Source organism: Ornithorhynchus anatinus, chromosome 3, assembly GCF_004115215.2.
Source record: "Ornithorhynchus anatinus isolate Pmale09 chromosome 3, mOrnAna1.pri.v4, whole genome shotgun sequence".
Classification (NCBI taxonomy): Eukaryota; Metazoa; Chordata; class Mammalia; order Monotremata; family Ornithorhynchidae; genus Ornithorhynchus; species Ornithorhynchus anatinus.
The window spans coordinates 120,092,017-120,107,061 of NC_041730.1; the positions used below are offsets into that span (position 1 = coordinate 120,092,017).

Consider the following 15,045-nt stretch of genomic DNA (forward strand, 5'->3'; position numbering starts at 1 on the left):
CATTATAAATTATTTATATCATTGTCTGCCTCCCATACTAAGACTGTAAGCTCTTTGTGAGCAGGGTACATATCTACCAACTCTGTTGTATTATACCCTACCAAGCGCTTAGCATAGGGAATACTCCACACACAGTAAGTGCTCAGTACATACCACTGATTGACTGCCATGACTGGGTGTTGACGTAGAGCACCTCTAATTTCTTCTCTCGGTCCTTGGTGGTCGATGAGCAGGTTTTTGGGTGATCTCTGGGGCTCAAAGCCCAGGTGTGGCAACTAGCTTCTTCACCTACTGTTACTCCTGTTCCCTAGGGCAGGATGGGCCTTGCTGGGAAGGGCAGGTTGTCACATGGCCTCATAACACCCTCCTCGGGAACTTGTAAACTCACTGTGGGCAGGGAACATGTCTACCAACTCTTTTATACTGGATACTCTCAAGCACTTAGTACAGTGTTCTGCACACAGTAAGTGCACAATAAATACCATTCCTTCTCACTGTGCCTCGATCTCGTCTATCTCGCTACTGACCTGTTGACCGCTTCGTGCCTCTGGCCTGAAATGCCCTCCCTCCTCAAATCCAACAGGCAATTACTCTCCCCAGCTTCAAAGGCTTATTGAAGGCCCATCTCCTCAAAATGGCCTTCCCAGACTAAGCCCCTCCTTTCCTCTTCTCCCACTCCCTTTTGCGTCACCATGATCTGCTACCTTGGTTCCTCTCCTCTCAGCCCCACAGCACTTACGTACATACATGTAATTTATTTATTTACATTGATATCTGTTCCCCCCTCTAGACTGTAAGCTTATTTTGGGCAGGGAATGTGTTTGTTTATTATTATATTGTATATGCCCAAGCACTTAGTATAGTGTTCTGCAAAGAGTAAGAGCTCAATTAATACAACTGAATGAATGGATTGATTCTTAACCTATCGATCAGAATTTCACAATGCAGGGCTCCCTTTTAGTTTTTCCTCCACTGACATCTCCCATTTCCAGGAACATTTTGTGGAGTGATATTTCTAAAATTGATTTCTTACTCTACATTTTCCAATTGCTGCATATTCTAGGATCAGAGTTATAATGCAAAACACCTTGTTCTGCCTCACCACAACTACTAGCTTCTCAGTTGTCAAATGCCATGCTTTGCTTTCGGCTGTGGTAGTCAGCTTTCTCTATATACTTAATCTCGGAAGGAAAGCTTCAGTAGAGTAGGTAGGTTCCTCTCAGGGTCACACCTGGAGAGTTTCCAGTACTCTACCAGTCTTGACTATGGGAGGAAGAGTCAAGCAGAGGCCTATCCATTCCATTCCTAGATTGGGCAGCATCTAGTGAGTGGAAGGCAATCTGCTACAAGTCAAAACTCACCTGTGCTGGGCAGCAGCGGGATGGGAGAAAGTCAAGGGCAGAGATTCAAGTTTACTGCGTGGAAGGAGGCGATGGTAAACCACTTTCTTATTTTTACCAAGAAAATTCTTTTTATTCACTACCAGAATGACTGCAGATGGAGGTGGGATGACCTGGGAGAGATGTGTCCACGGTGTTGCTATAGATCAGAGATGACTCGACAGCATAAAAGACCAGATACAAGTAGGTAGGTAACATGCAGCATGACCTAGTGGATAGAGTCCAAGCCTGGGAGTCGGAAGGACCTGTGTTCTAATCCCAGCTCCGCCACTTATTTGTCACCTCAATTCTCTGTGCCTCAGTGATCTCATCTGTAAAATGGTGATTAGGACCGTGAGCCCTTTGGGGAACAGGGACAGTTTCCAAATCGATTAGCTTGTATCTAACTCAGCGCTTAGTGTCTGGTACATAATACTTAAATATCACAATTATTATTGTTGCTTCCAAATCAATTTGGTATTGAATAGAGAAGCAGTGTTGTCTAGTGAACGAGCACAGGCCTAGGAGTCAGAGGATCTGGATTCTAATCCCAGGTCACCACTTGTCTGCTGTGTGGCCTTGAGTAAGTCACTTCACTAGTCTCCTGTGGGACAGGGGCTATGTCCAACCTGATTATCTTGTGTCTACCTCACCAATTAGTACATTGCCTGGCACATGGTAAACACTTGACAAAATATCAAGGAAAAAAATAACAAATACTATGATTTTTGATACAACCACAGCAAAAACATTAGCTGCTAAATTAGTGCAGAAACTGCACTAGTTGTATAACTCTCTCACTGGCTCTCCTTAACCTTTCCCAAGATCCCCTCGGCCAGGTCTTTGGCCACTGTCTTCTCTCCAAGGCTGATGTTGCCATTAAAGCCTCCTTTCTTGTCTTTCTGTGGCCACAGGGCCAATCATTTAAAGGAGTCACTAGTCCAGTGTCTTCTTACCTAATACATCTCAACCCTCTAAACTGTAAACTCATTAGGGTCAGGGAACATGTCTGCTAATTCTGTTGTATTGCACTATTCCAAGACCTTAGTACAGTGCTCTGTACACAGTAAGTGTTCAATAAATACCACTGATTGATTGATTATGTTATAGTACTTTGGCACCAACCATGCTCAGCTTTTCAAGAGGTGCATTTATTCTTACGGATGCTTCAGAGGTAATTCATGAGCGGTTGAATGGGTCATAGGAAGCAGTGTGGCTCGGTGGAAAGAGCCCCAGCTTGGGAGTCAGAGGTCATGGGTTCGAATCCCGGATCCGCCACTTGTCAGCTGAGTGATTGTGGGCAAGTCACTTCACTTCTCTGGGCCTAATTTCCCTCATCTGTAAAATGGGGATTAACTGTGAGCCTCACGTGGGACAACTTGATTACCCTGTATCTACCTCAGCACTTAGAACAGTGCTCTGCACATAGTAAGCGCTTAACAAATACCAGCATTATTATTAATGTATTATGCACTAAGTAATTTTTTACTTTAAATTTCTTTTACCCAAAACCACTGGTGATTCAGAGTTCATACAACCGTATTCATGTTCCTAAAAAACTAACAAAAATACTCATTTCTTCTATATCTGTGGGTGGCTGCCATGGAACAAAAAAAGAACACTTTGGTCAGAAACTCTGTGGTCACTTGGGCTTATCCAATGTTTTTTTTAAAACAAACAACAAAACATTTTCTTTACTTCCTGTTTCTCTTTTCAGATCCATAAACTCTTAAACTTACCTTTTCTCTGTGAATTAGGATTTTCAGCCTGCAAACTAAGTTACTAAAATTATAATGGGGGATTTGCGCTTGCTGATTAAGCTATTCTTCCTGCATAACAATCTTACTGAAATCTACCTGAAAATGTACAGCAGTAAAGATGAAATTAAAAACACCATTAAGTTTCTACCTCACTGAACTCTTAAAGGAAGAATGTTAATGTCTATACATGAGCTCAACAAAGTTCAATTTCCACATCCAAACTCCAAGATAGTCCAGATAAAAGGTTCCAATAATGTGTAGCTCATTAGCTTGTTTGTGCATACATGCACGCGTGCATAAACATACACAAAATGACTTAACTTGTTTTGTAAAGCTTCTGACGCAGAACAATACGTAAGCAGGCACTTGATACTATTTAATCATTTATAAATGCCCCTATCACTTTTCAATTCAGACCAAGCCCAACAACTTTGTCCATTAATCAATCCATCGATGGTATTTACTGAGCACTTACTGTGTGCAGAGCACTGTACTAATGCTTGGGAGAGTATAATACACTGGAGTTGGTAGAAACATTCCTCTGTCGTTGGAGGAACCCCAGAAGTGAAGAAGCCTGAAGAGAATAGCCAGAAGCAGGAAAACCGATTTATCGATCAATGGCGTTTATTGAGCATTTACCAGGGGCAGAACACTATACTAAGAGTTCGGGAGAGTCCAATATACCAGAGTTGGTTGACATATTCCCCGCCTTCCTGTGAAGATGATGAGGACCGCAGAGAACTCACATAGTTCATTGTGGGCAGAGATTGCCTCTATTGCTGTATTGTGCTTTCCCAAGCTTCTAGTACAGTATTCAGCTCACAATAAATGCTCAATAAATACATCACTGGATGAATGGAGATTTTGAAGAGAACTCCCAAAGATCTGGACAGGAGCTTGTTGTGGGCAGGGAACATGTCTACCGACTCTGTTGTAGTGTACTCTCCCAACCGCTTAGTACAGTGCTCTGCACACAGTAAGTGCTCAATAAATACAATTGATTGAGTCGCCTACTTAGACCAAAACGGCTTTAAAAATATTGTATGGTAATGGAGCATGGGGGAAGAGAGAAAGAGAAGGGAGAGACTAAGTCCAGGTTGTGGGTGAATGAAAAACTCCTCGGCCCAGGGGAGGGAGGGACTGGAGGGAACGTCAAGAGGGCTCATAGATACCGGTCACATCATCAATTTAAAATAATGATAATAATAACAATAAGAATAATAATAACTGTGGCACTTGTTAAGCACTTACTATATGCCAAGTACAGTTCTAAGTACTGGGGTAGATACAAGTTTGATTCATTCATTCATTCATTCAATCGTATTCATTGATCAGTTGGACACAGATGCCAACCCCACATGGGGTTTACACTCATCCCCTTTTACAGAACAGGTAATTGAGGCACAGAGAAGTGAAGTGACTTGCCCCAGGTCACACAGCATCATGTAGTACCTCGGGAGTTTGCATATTGTGGGCCTTGGGAACATGGTCATTCATTCCTGTACTTTGATCAATCAATCATTTAAACTAAGAAGTGTTAAGTATGAATCAATGAACAATCTAAAATTCTAAACTCAAAAATAACTTAAAATATAGTACTATGGGTGTGCATTTTTGTGTTTTGGCTTTCCTTCCCCCAGCCTTCCTCTTCTACCACCTCCAAACTACTCTGAGAAAAAGTAGATAGAGCACCGGTCTGGGAGTCAAGGAACTGGGTTCTAATTCTGGCTCCCGCCACTTGTCTTGCTGTCTGTGACCTTGGTTAAATCACTTTACTTCTCTGTGCCTCAGGGCCCTCATCTGTAAAATGGGGATTAAGACTCTGAGCCCTCTGTGGGACAAGGACTGTGTCCAACCCCATTACCTTGCATCTATCCCAGTGTTTAGAACAGTGCCTGGCACACAGTAAGCGCTTAAATACCATTACCACGATTATCATTATCAGTATTATTACTTCTACAAGGCTCCTTACAGCTTAATTTAGTTTTTGGTAGTGACATGTGAATAAAGTTTACTCTGGCGGGAATAGAGAAAGCAAAAGGAGAAGCGAGAGGGTCAAATACTTACAAATTTTGAATTAGTGTGAGCTTTTTGTGGGCAGGGAACCTGTCTACCAACTCTGCTGTATTGTACTCTCCCAAGTGCTTAGCTGCACACAATAAGCACTCAATAACATGATTGATAGAGACACTCAATAATGATAAACCACCTTCTTGACAAAAATACAATTCACCAAAATACAATACAGAAAATTAACCTGAATTCCCTAGCAATGGAGAGATTTGTACCAACTTTAGGTGGTTTGGAATAGGTTCCCCTCCAAACCCCAGATTCAGACATGAGATGGGCTGAAGTTAGAAAACCTGTCTTCTCCCGGCCAGAGTAGGAAAGCACCAAGATAAACCAGAGTGGCTTCTCTTTCCGTTGGGGGGACAGGGAAGGGCAAACCAGAGGGAGCCTGATCCCCTTGCAGCCTCAAGCTCCAGGATGGAAACCTCAGGAATCTCACCCCTTAATTTCCCAACAACCCGATGATAGAGCTGATGCAATTACAGCAGTCTCAAAACACAAATAAGTGAAATAAGGAGGTTCATTGAACTTCATATCATAGCACTACTTTAAGAACCATGATTTCCAAACTAATGTTACGGAAAATTCTCCTATCGGTAGGGCTAGATGCATACTGAGGCTATAGGCCTACAATCCCAGACTGCAGTCTAAAGGCTTGGGGGCTTTGCCACTTCTCTGCTGTGTGACCTCAGGCACTTCACTTAACTTCTCTGTGGCTCCTCTGTAAAATGGGGATTCAAAAGTAGCATGGCTTAGTGGATTGAGCACGGGACTGGGAGTTAGAAGGTCATGGGTCCTCAGCCTGCCTCTGCCGCTTGCCTGCTTTGTGACCTTGGGCAAGTCACTTCACTTCTCTGGACCCCAGTTACCTCATCTGTAAAATGGTGATTGAGTGTGAGCCCCATGTGGGACAGGGACTGTGTCCAATCCGATTTGCTTTTATCCACCCCAGCGCTTAGTACAGTGCCTGGCACATAGTAAGCGCTTAACAATTACCACAATTATCCTTGTCAGTATTATTCTCCCTCCCACTTAGACTGTGAGGTCCAAGGGGGACAGGGACTGTGTCCAACCTGACGATCCTGTATCTATCCCAGTGCTTAATACAGCATGTAGCAAACACTTAACAAATGCCATCATAATCCCCCAGAGGTGTGCCGATTCAAGCTAGTGCCGCCTCTCCTTCTTCACAAGACAATCAGGCATCGCCGAACGCTACCAATGTGAGGGGTCCTCGGGACGTTCCTAATGTGGATCCCGGATCAGACCTTTCTGCCCTTGGTCAGAGTGGGTGGGATGACACCGGAGCCAACCTCCAGTCCTCACCACCTGACCCCACTCACAGACATTTAAAATTTCTCCATTGGTGAAGGGCAGGGGGACAACGACTGAAGGAACAGGGAGGAGACCGTGTGGGGCTGTGGCTTCGGAGTTCAACTCCGGCCCACAAATGCTGCCCTGGGACGACCTTGGTTCTGCCATCCTTGTACCCCTGGCCCCCCACCACTGTCCAGCCAAGCACAGGCCAAGCAATAAGACAGCCTGCCCTCTGCCCAGCCCCAAGTAGCCACAGGGGCTGCCCCTTAAAGGAGACGCCACTCTTGAAAGTGATTCCGTTCCAGTTGGGGGCAAACATAGTGATGACTATCCGCTTAGTACAGTGCTCTGCACAAAGTAAGTGCTCGATAAATGACTGAATGATTGAATGAATGACTAGCTCCTAAAAGGGACCTGAATGCCCTCCAGACTAGCCAGCAGATAAAGTGGGTCTGGAGGATCCCCTCAGGCTCACCACCCCCATTTCTGGTCTGAGGAAAAGCTCTGCAGGAAGCCTGGGAGAGGTTCTGGAGAGGTGAGGAACGGGCAGGGGGGCAAGCAAGGCAATCTGGGCTTCTGTCAGCAGACCTCGCTGTACAGGCTCACTCCCTCCCTCATTCAGCCAGCTGACTCTCCAGCCCATCCCCGGGGCCAGGGTCGGGATCCTCGGTTGAACATTTGGGTCTTAGTTAGGCCCTGCCTAGAGGGTGACCACATGATTAAGACTGTGAGCCCCATGTCGGACAGGGACTGTGTCCAATCCAATTTGCTTGTACTCCCTTGGCCCAGCACCTTGTACAGTGCCTGGGACATAATAAGCATTTAACAAATACCACAATTATTACTAATCAATCGCATTTATTGGGCACTTACTGTGTACAGGACACTCAATCAAGAGCTCAGGAGAATACGACCTAACAATATGACAGACGCATTCCCTGCTCACCCTATTCTTACCACAATGAAGTCAAAGTAGTGATTATTCCTTATATACCAGATTGAAAAAACCAAGTATTTTGTAACAGAAATCACTTACAGTTCCTTGTGTTTGTCCTCAGCCAAAATTTGATCATTGGGCTTCAGGCCATACCTGGAGGATGAGAAAAGAATGTTTGGTCACACAAAGAATAATTTGAGATTTTTAGTAAACTCTCCCGCCCTAAGAAAGTATGCTCTGTCACACTTTTAAGGGAGAATCAACAGAATTACACAGGAAGCCAATTAGTATCACTCAACTTGACACACTAAAGAGGATAGTGTGTGGATTTTTTAACTTCACACTCTTCTTCTAAAGAGTAAATCCTTAATCTACTCAATTCACTCATATGTATACAATCCCGGAAGGCAACAATTTATTTCCATTTGAATTTTAAAATATCTGAAACATGGTCTCCAAGGTCCACAATCAGATCAGCCTCCCCCGCCTTCTTTGGCGTCCCTTCTACTGAGTTGGAAGTAGGCTAAAAATATCTCCTTCCGGCGCAGAAAACAAGGCTGTAAGTGGCAGAGGGGACTCTTGGGTTAGAAATGGGACCTCTTCCCAGGCTTGGGAAAGAAGGCATATCTGGCAGCCTCCTCCAGCTCAAAAATGGGGCTTGAGTGAGACCCAGAAGGATGAGAACCCTCCCCTCTGTTGTCACAGGTCAATCATATTTACTGAGCTAACGCTTACTGTCAGTCAGGCAATTTACTGGGTGCTTACTGTGTGCAGAACACTGTACTAAGTGCTTGGAAGAGCACACTTTAACAATAAACAGACACATTCCCTTCCCACAACAAGCTTACACTCTTGAGGGTGAGCTGAGTTCAGAGCACTGTACTGTACGCTTGGAAGAGTTCAACACAACGGAGATGGTACACATGCTACCTGTCCACAACAAGCTTACAATCTTGAGGGGGAGACAGACATTAATATAAAGTAAGAAAATGCAGATATGTACATAAGTGCTGTAGGACTAAGGGAGGGGTAATGAAGGGTGTAAATCCAAGTGTGAGGCAGAAGGGAGTGGGAGAAGAGGAAATGGGGGTTTAGTCACGGAAGGCCTCATGGAGATGTGCTTTCAATAAGGCTTTGAAGGTGGGGATAGTGATCATCTGTCAAATATGGAGAGGGCATTCCAGGCCAGAGACAGGATGTGGGCAAGAGGGCAGCACTGAAATAGACAAGACTGAGACACGGTTGGAATTAGAGGAGCAAAGTGTGTGGGCTGAGTTGTAGTAGGAGAGCAACGGGGTACGGTAGGAGGGGGTAAAGTGATCAAGTGCTTTAAAGCTGATGGTAAGGAGTTCTTGCTTGATGCAGAGGTGGATGGGCAACCACTTAAGGTTCTCAAGGAGCAGGGAAACGTGCTCTGAATGGTTCTGTAGAGAAATGATCTAAATGGCAGTGAAGTATGGCCTGAAGCGGGAAGAGACAAGAGGCAGGGAGATCAGCACAGGAGGCTGATACAGAATGAAGTTTAATCTGCCATTTTTCTAAACCAATGTATGATTAAAATGTCTAGTATTGCACGAAAGTACCACCTGTATTGCTAGCTGCCAGAAACTTTTGGGTTGTTGTTTTTTTTAAGTGATCCTTGTTAAGGGATTACTGTGTGCCAAGCACTGTACTAAGCACTGGGGTAAACACAAGACAATCAGGTCGGAACAGTCCCTGTCCAATAGGGGGCTCACGGTCTAGGAAGCAGGGAGTAGGATTTAATCCCAATTTTACAGATGAGGTATTCAAGCAAGTGCCGCCACTCTTTCTTCACAAGACAATCAGGCATCGATGAATGCTACCAGCGTGGGGGCTCCCTGGGACGTTCCAAAGGTGGATTCCAGATCAGACCTTTCTGCCCTTGGTCAAAGTGGGTGGGACGACACTGGAGCCAACCTCCAATCTTCCCCACCTGACCCCCCAACACAGACACACAGAAGTGACTTGCTCAAGGTCACCTAGTAGACAAGAGGCAGGAGCGGGATTAAAACCCAGGTCCCCCACCCCCCTAGACTGTAAACCTGTTGTGGGTACAGAATGTGTCTGTTATACTGTCCTCACCCAAGCGCTTAGTACAGAGGTCTGCCTGCAGTAAGCGCCAAATAAATATGATTGATGGATTGAGATCCTCTGACTTCCAGAGGACCATGTCAAGAAGCTGAAGGTGACCATGATCTCAAGTAGAAGTCTACACCTGCCAAGTCCAAGTCTCAGCTACCCAACGCACCAGGTAACTGCGCAGTCAGGAATACAATACTCTGGGTAGCAGCAGCCCAGTTCCTTTCCCACCCCTCAGTGCCCCAAAACAAAAGGGGAGGGATCGCAGGGAACCACAGCCCAGACCCAGCCGGGTCCATTCCAAGTCAGGGTTTGTCTTGGGCATGTCCTATTGGAGGTTCTTGAACAGAAAATGTTTTTTGATGCACTGGTAATAAGCTGTCAAACAGGAGGAAATCAATCATTCATTCAATCAATGGTATTTATTGACCATTTAAGTGTGTGCTCTGCACTAAGCACTTGGGAGAGTAGATAGAGCCGGTAGACCCATTCCCTGCCCACAACGAGCTTACGGTCTAGAAGGGAACAAAACAGCACAGAAGTAGAAAACTAACAAGAGGGTTGTCGTGCCTTGGGCAAAGTAGACCTGAGAGTTTAATGTCAAAGCTGCAATTTAAAAGAAAACATACTGTTCACTCAACTTTACAAACATAAGTCAGGAGGTTGGTATGGGGGCCATATTCAATTTCTGGCCTAGCCAGCTTGCATCAGTGATATCCTCATGATAAAAGTGCTTGGGAGGGAACAACATAATACAGCAAATAGACACGATCCCTCCCCACAAGAAGCGTACGGACTAGAGAAGTAGTGTGACCTAGTGTATAGACCACAGGCCTGGCTGAGGTCCTAAAGCAGCATTTCTTAAACAGGGTATGAAGATTTGAGGAAAGGTGGGAGAAAACTCCAAAGCTTCACCAGTCCACAGGGACAACTGCTCATGTGAGCCACAAGGGCCAGCCCCAAGCCAAACTTTGTGAGTTCTGGTGTCCAGGAGTGCATTGAACTGAACTCCATCACAACAATTCTAGACAATTCTAGAGTCCAACTTAGATGGAGTGGAACCGGAGACAGAAAAGCCAAATTTTCAGCCACCATACAGCTCTACCATATAAAGGTTCTCTAATTTGTTGGTTTGTTTCCTTTTTGGTTTCGTTTCATTTTCTGTAGTATTTGCTAAGCGCTTACTATGTGCCTTTCGGCCTGGGAGTCAGAGGTCGTGGGTTCTAATCCTGGCTCCGCCACTTGTCAGCCTTGTGAATTTTGGCAAGTCACTTAACTTCTCTGTGTCTCAGTTAACTCAACTATAAAATGGGGACTGAGACTGAGCTCCAAGTGGGACAACCTGATTACCTTGTATCAAACCCAGCACTCAGAACTGTGCTTCACACATAGTAAGTGCTTAACAAATATTATCATCATCAATACAGTGAAAGTGACATCTGCCTCCGGTTGAAAGGTGCAATGGGTGAAACCCATGATGTCCCTTGGTCCTCTTCCTCCCCCCTATTCATTCATTCAACAGTATTTATTGAGCGTTTACTATGTGCAGAGCACTGTACTAAGCGCTTGGAATGGACAAATCGGCAGCAGATAGAGAGAGTCCCTGCCATTGACGGGCTTACAGTCTAATCGGGGGAAAAGGACAGACTAAAACAATAGCAATAAATAGAATCAAGGTGATGTACATCTCATTAACAAAATAAATAGGGTAATGAAAATATATACAATTGAGTGAACGAGCACAGTGCTGAGGGGAGGGGAAGGGAGAGGGGGAGGAGCAGAGGGAAAGAAGGGAAAAGAGGGCTTAGCTGAGGGGAGGTGAAAGGGGGGGGTAGAGGGGGAACAGAGGGAGCAGAGGGAAAAGTGGAAGCTCAGTCTGGGAAGGCCTCTTGGAGGAGGTGAGCTCTAAGTAGGGTTTTGAAGAGGGGAAGAGAATTAGTTTGGCAGAGGTGAGGAGGGAGGGCATTCCAGGACAGCGGGAGGACGTGACCCAGGGGTCGACGGCAGGATAGGCAAGAAAGGGGGAAGGTGAGGAGGTGGGCGGCAGAGGAGCGGAGAGTGCGGGGTGGGCAGTAGATAGAGAGAAAGGAGGAGAGGTAGGAGGGGGCAAGGTGATGGAGAGCCTTGAAGACTAGTGTGAGAAGTTTTCGTTTTGTGCGGAGGTTTATTTATAGGCAACCACTGGAGGTTTTTAAGAAGGGGAGTGACATGCCCAGAGTGTTTCTGCAGGAAGATGAGCCGGGCAGTGGAATGAAGAATAGACTGGAGCGGGGAGAGAGAGAAGGAAGGGAGATCAGAGAGAAGGCTGACACAATAATCCAGCCGGGATATTACAAGAGCCTGTAACAGTAAGATAGCCATTTGGATGGAGAGGAAAGGGCAGATCCTGGCGATTTTATAAAGGGGAGACCGGCAGGTTTTGGTGACGGATCGGATGTGTGGGGTGAACGAGAGAGCCGAGTCAAAGATGACACTGAGGTTGCGGGCATGAGAGACGGGAAGGACGGTCGTGCCATCCACAGTGATGGGGAAGTCAGGAAGAGGACAGGGCTTGGGAGGGAAACAGGGCTTGGGAGGGAAGTTGGTTACTTGGTTACTTGGGCCATTGGGTAAAACATTATGTGAGAGTTTGTGTAAGGAGAAAAGAAGTTTTAGACTTTGGGAGAATTGTGAACATTTCAGAAGAAAATGGCTAATTCAATTTACCTAACTATAGACCTTGAAGAGACTTCCTCGTCATACAATCTGTAAACAGTAAGGTCTTTGTAAGCAGGATGATATCTACTGTTTATATGTTCCCAAGCATCTAGTATAGTAATCTGCCCACAGTAAGCACACAGTGAATACCACTGATTCATTTATGGATCGATAGTCTTCCCCTACATCAAGGCCTTTGCACAGACAGAGAGACTGTGTGCCAGGTGAGTTGGCTAGCACTTGGCATTCACAGCACTCCCCATGGCCTGTCTTCTGCCTGGCTGAGGGGGGATCATGGCAACAAATAGATATTTCAGAGTATTGGAGTGGGTGGAGGTGGCAGCAAGAAAGTGATATTCTGGGCCAGGATGGTCAGAGATGGCCAAACTATTCCAGGCAGATAAATTTCTTAGTAATATATCCAAAGGAGTAACAACGAATCAACCCATGGTACCTATTGAGTGGATACTGTGTTCAGAGCACTTTACTAAGCACTTGGGAGAGGACAAGAGTTGGTAGACATCTTCCCTTCCCACAAGGAGCTTACAGCCTACAGGGAGAGAAAGACATCATCCTCATCAATAGTATTTATGGAGCGCTTATTGTGGGGAGAATACTGTATTAAGCAGTACTCACTTGGGCAGGATCAAACGTTCCCTGCCCACAACGAGCTTACAGTCTAGAGGGACATTTAAAATTACAGAATGGGGAAATGGGAGGGTATAAGTATGTTTACATAAACTGCTGTGGAGTTGGGAGGTGGTGGGGTGACTATCAAGTGCTTAAGATTCAAGTGCACAGATGAGGCAAACAGTGAATGGGAGAAATGAACGCTTGGTCAACGAAGGCCCACAACAGGCTGCTTTAATAGTGACTGGTTGTGATCCCAAGGAAAACAACACGGAAGAGACTCGCGAAGGCACTGATGGGCTCTACTTGAGGACAGGTGGTTGCCAGCTCGTGGTGGGCAGAGTATGAGGAAGGAATGGTCTTCTCTCCCTGCCCTACCTAGGAATGGGGCTGGATCAATCAATGACTGCCACGTAGAGCCACAGCTGCGACATCTAAGGCAGATTAAAGGCGGTCACTTTGAATCGCAAAGAGGAAAGGAGGCAGGAGGAGCAGAAGAAGGCAGCAGCAGGAGGAAGTAGCACTGGGGAGAAGCAGCGTGCGGAGGAGGTTTACTGCGTCAGCGGTCCGTGTCGCCAGGAACTTCTCCCAACCTTCTGCCGCAGGATGGGCAGAACAGGCTCCCTTGACCAGCAGACTGTGATTGGACTTTTGGAGTGGAGTGAGAGTGTGTGTGTCACTTCCTCGGACATTGGTAAAACTAAGTAAAAGACTTTCCACAGTAACCTTGGTGGTTGGCTGTGTGGTTTGACTATGTGTCACTGAGGCTCCGCGGGTCCAGGCAAGTCCTGGTTGGTACAAGCTGGGGGCTCATGACATAAAAGATGTGATTTTTGGAGGATTTTGAAGTTGGGGAGATTAGCGGACTGTCGGATACAAAGGGGGAGGAAGTTCTAGGCTATAGGGGGGATATGGGCAAGGGGTCAGCAATGAGACAGATGAAATTGACCTACAGACAGTAGGTCGGTATTAGAGGAGTGAAGTGTGCAGGTGAAAGTAGGAAACCAGCAAGGTAAGGTAGGAGGGAGAGAACAGACTGAGTCAAGGAGCAGATTGAATGAGGAGTCCTTTAGATTCCTGCCCGTCATTTATTGAGAAATTCAGACTGTTAAGCAGCTATCAATTATTGAAACAGATTAAGAGGGCTTTGGAAATCAAGAATAAAGCGCTGATTAAAACAGATTATGAAAACTGGACAAGCTAAAAGCACTGGAACACATTAATGTGTTTTGGCAAAGGTCACCCTTTTCACTGTAGACAAATATAAAAGGATTATCAAAAGAAAAGATTACGATTAAACTATGGGATCAAGAAAATAATTCATCCATACTTGCTGAAGTGACTACTTACCACTGGATTTAAGGCCCTCAATCAGCTCTCTCTCCCTACTACTTTGCTTCACTCCGCTAACACCAATCTACTACTTTACCTCAATCTCACGTCTCGCTGTCATCCCTTGCTCACATCTTCCCTCTGGCCCACAACTCCCTCCCCCTTTCACACCTGACAGACTACCGCTCTCCCCACCTTCCAAGCCCTACTAATGTCATATTTCCTTCAAGAAGCCTTTCTTGATTAACCTCATTTCCCCACCCTATTCCCCACCCCTTCCCCCTAGACTGTAACCCTGTTGTAGGGAGGGAACAAGTCTACCAACTCTGTTATGTTGTACTCTCCCAAGCAGTCAAGACAGTGCTCTGCACACAATACCCATCTCAGGGTCGCACCTGGGGAGTTTCCAGTACTCTACCAGTCTCGGCTACAGGACAGAGAGTCAAGCAGAGGCCTACCCATTCCATTCCTAGCTTGGCCAGTGGCTAGCCAGTCGAAGGCAATCTGCTAAAAGTCAAAACTCACCCATGCTGGGCAGCAGCAGCACGGGAGAGAGTCAAGGGCGGAGACTCAAGTTTACTGCACGGAAGGTGGCAATAGTAAACCACTTCCATATTTTTTTACCAAAGAAACCATGAATACACTACCAGAACGACTGCAGATGGAGAGCGGGGCGTTCTGGGAGAGGTGTGTTCATGGAGTCGCTATGGGTCGGAAACGACTCGACGTCATGACAAGATTGCACACAATAATAATAATAATAATAATAATAATGTTGGTATTTGTTAAGTGCTTACTATGTGCAGAGCACTGTTCTAAGTGC

At 45.7% G+C, this 15,045-nt stretch overlaps 1 protein-coding gene and 1 non-coding gene across 3 annotated transcripts in view; one reads left to right on the plus strand and one right to left on the minus strand.

The window, feature by feature from the left end:
- ADK (adenosine kinase) overlaps window positions 1-15,045 on the minus strand; it is a 505,307-nt gene that overhangs the window by 426,168 nt on the left and 64,094 nt on the right. For both annotated transcript variants that reach the window (XM_029060396.1, XM_029060395.2), the window contains exon 3: window positions 7,563-7,616. In XM_029060396.1, the coding sequence (XP_028916229.1) occupies window positions 7,563-7,616 (54 nt within the window). The remainder of the gene's footprint in view (window positions 1-7,562; window positions 7,617-15,045) is intronic.
- On the plus strand, window positions 1,214-1,351 carry LOC114810545. Its single transcript, XR_003758241.1, has one exon. It is a non-coding gene; the product is annotated as a small nucleolar RNA SNORA7 (small nucleolar RNA).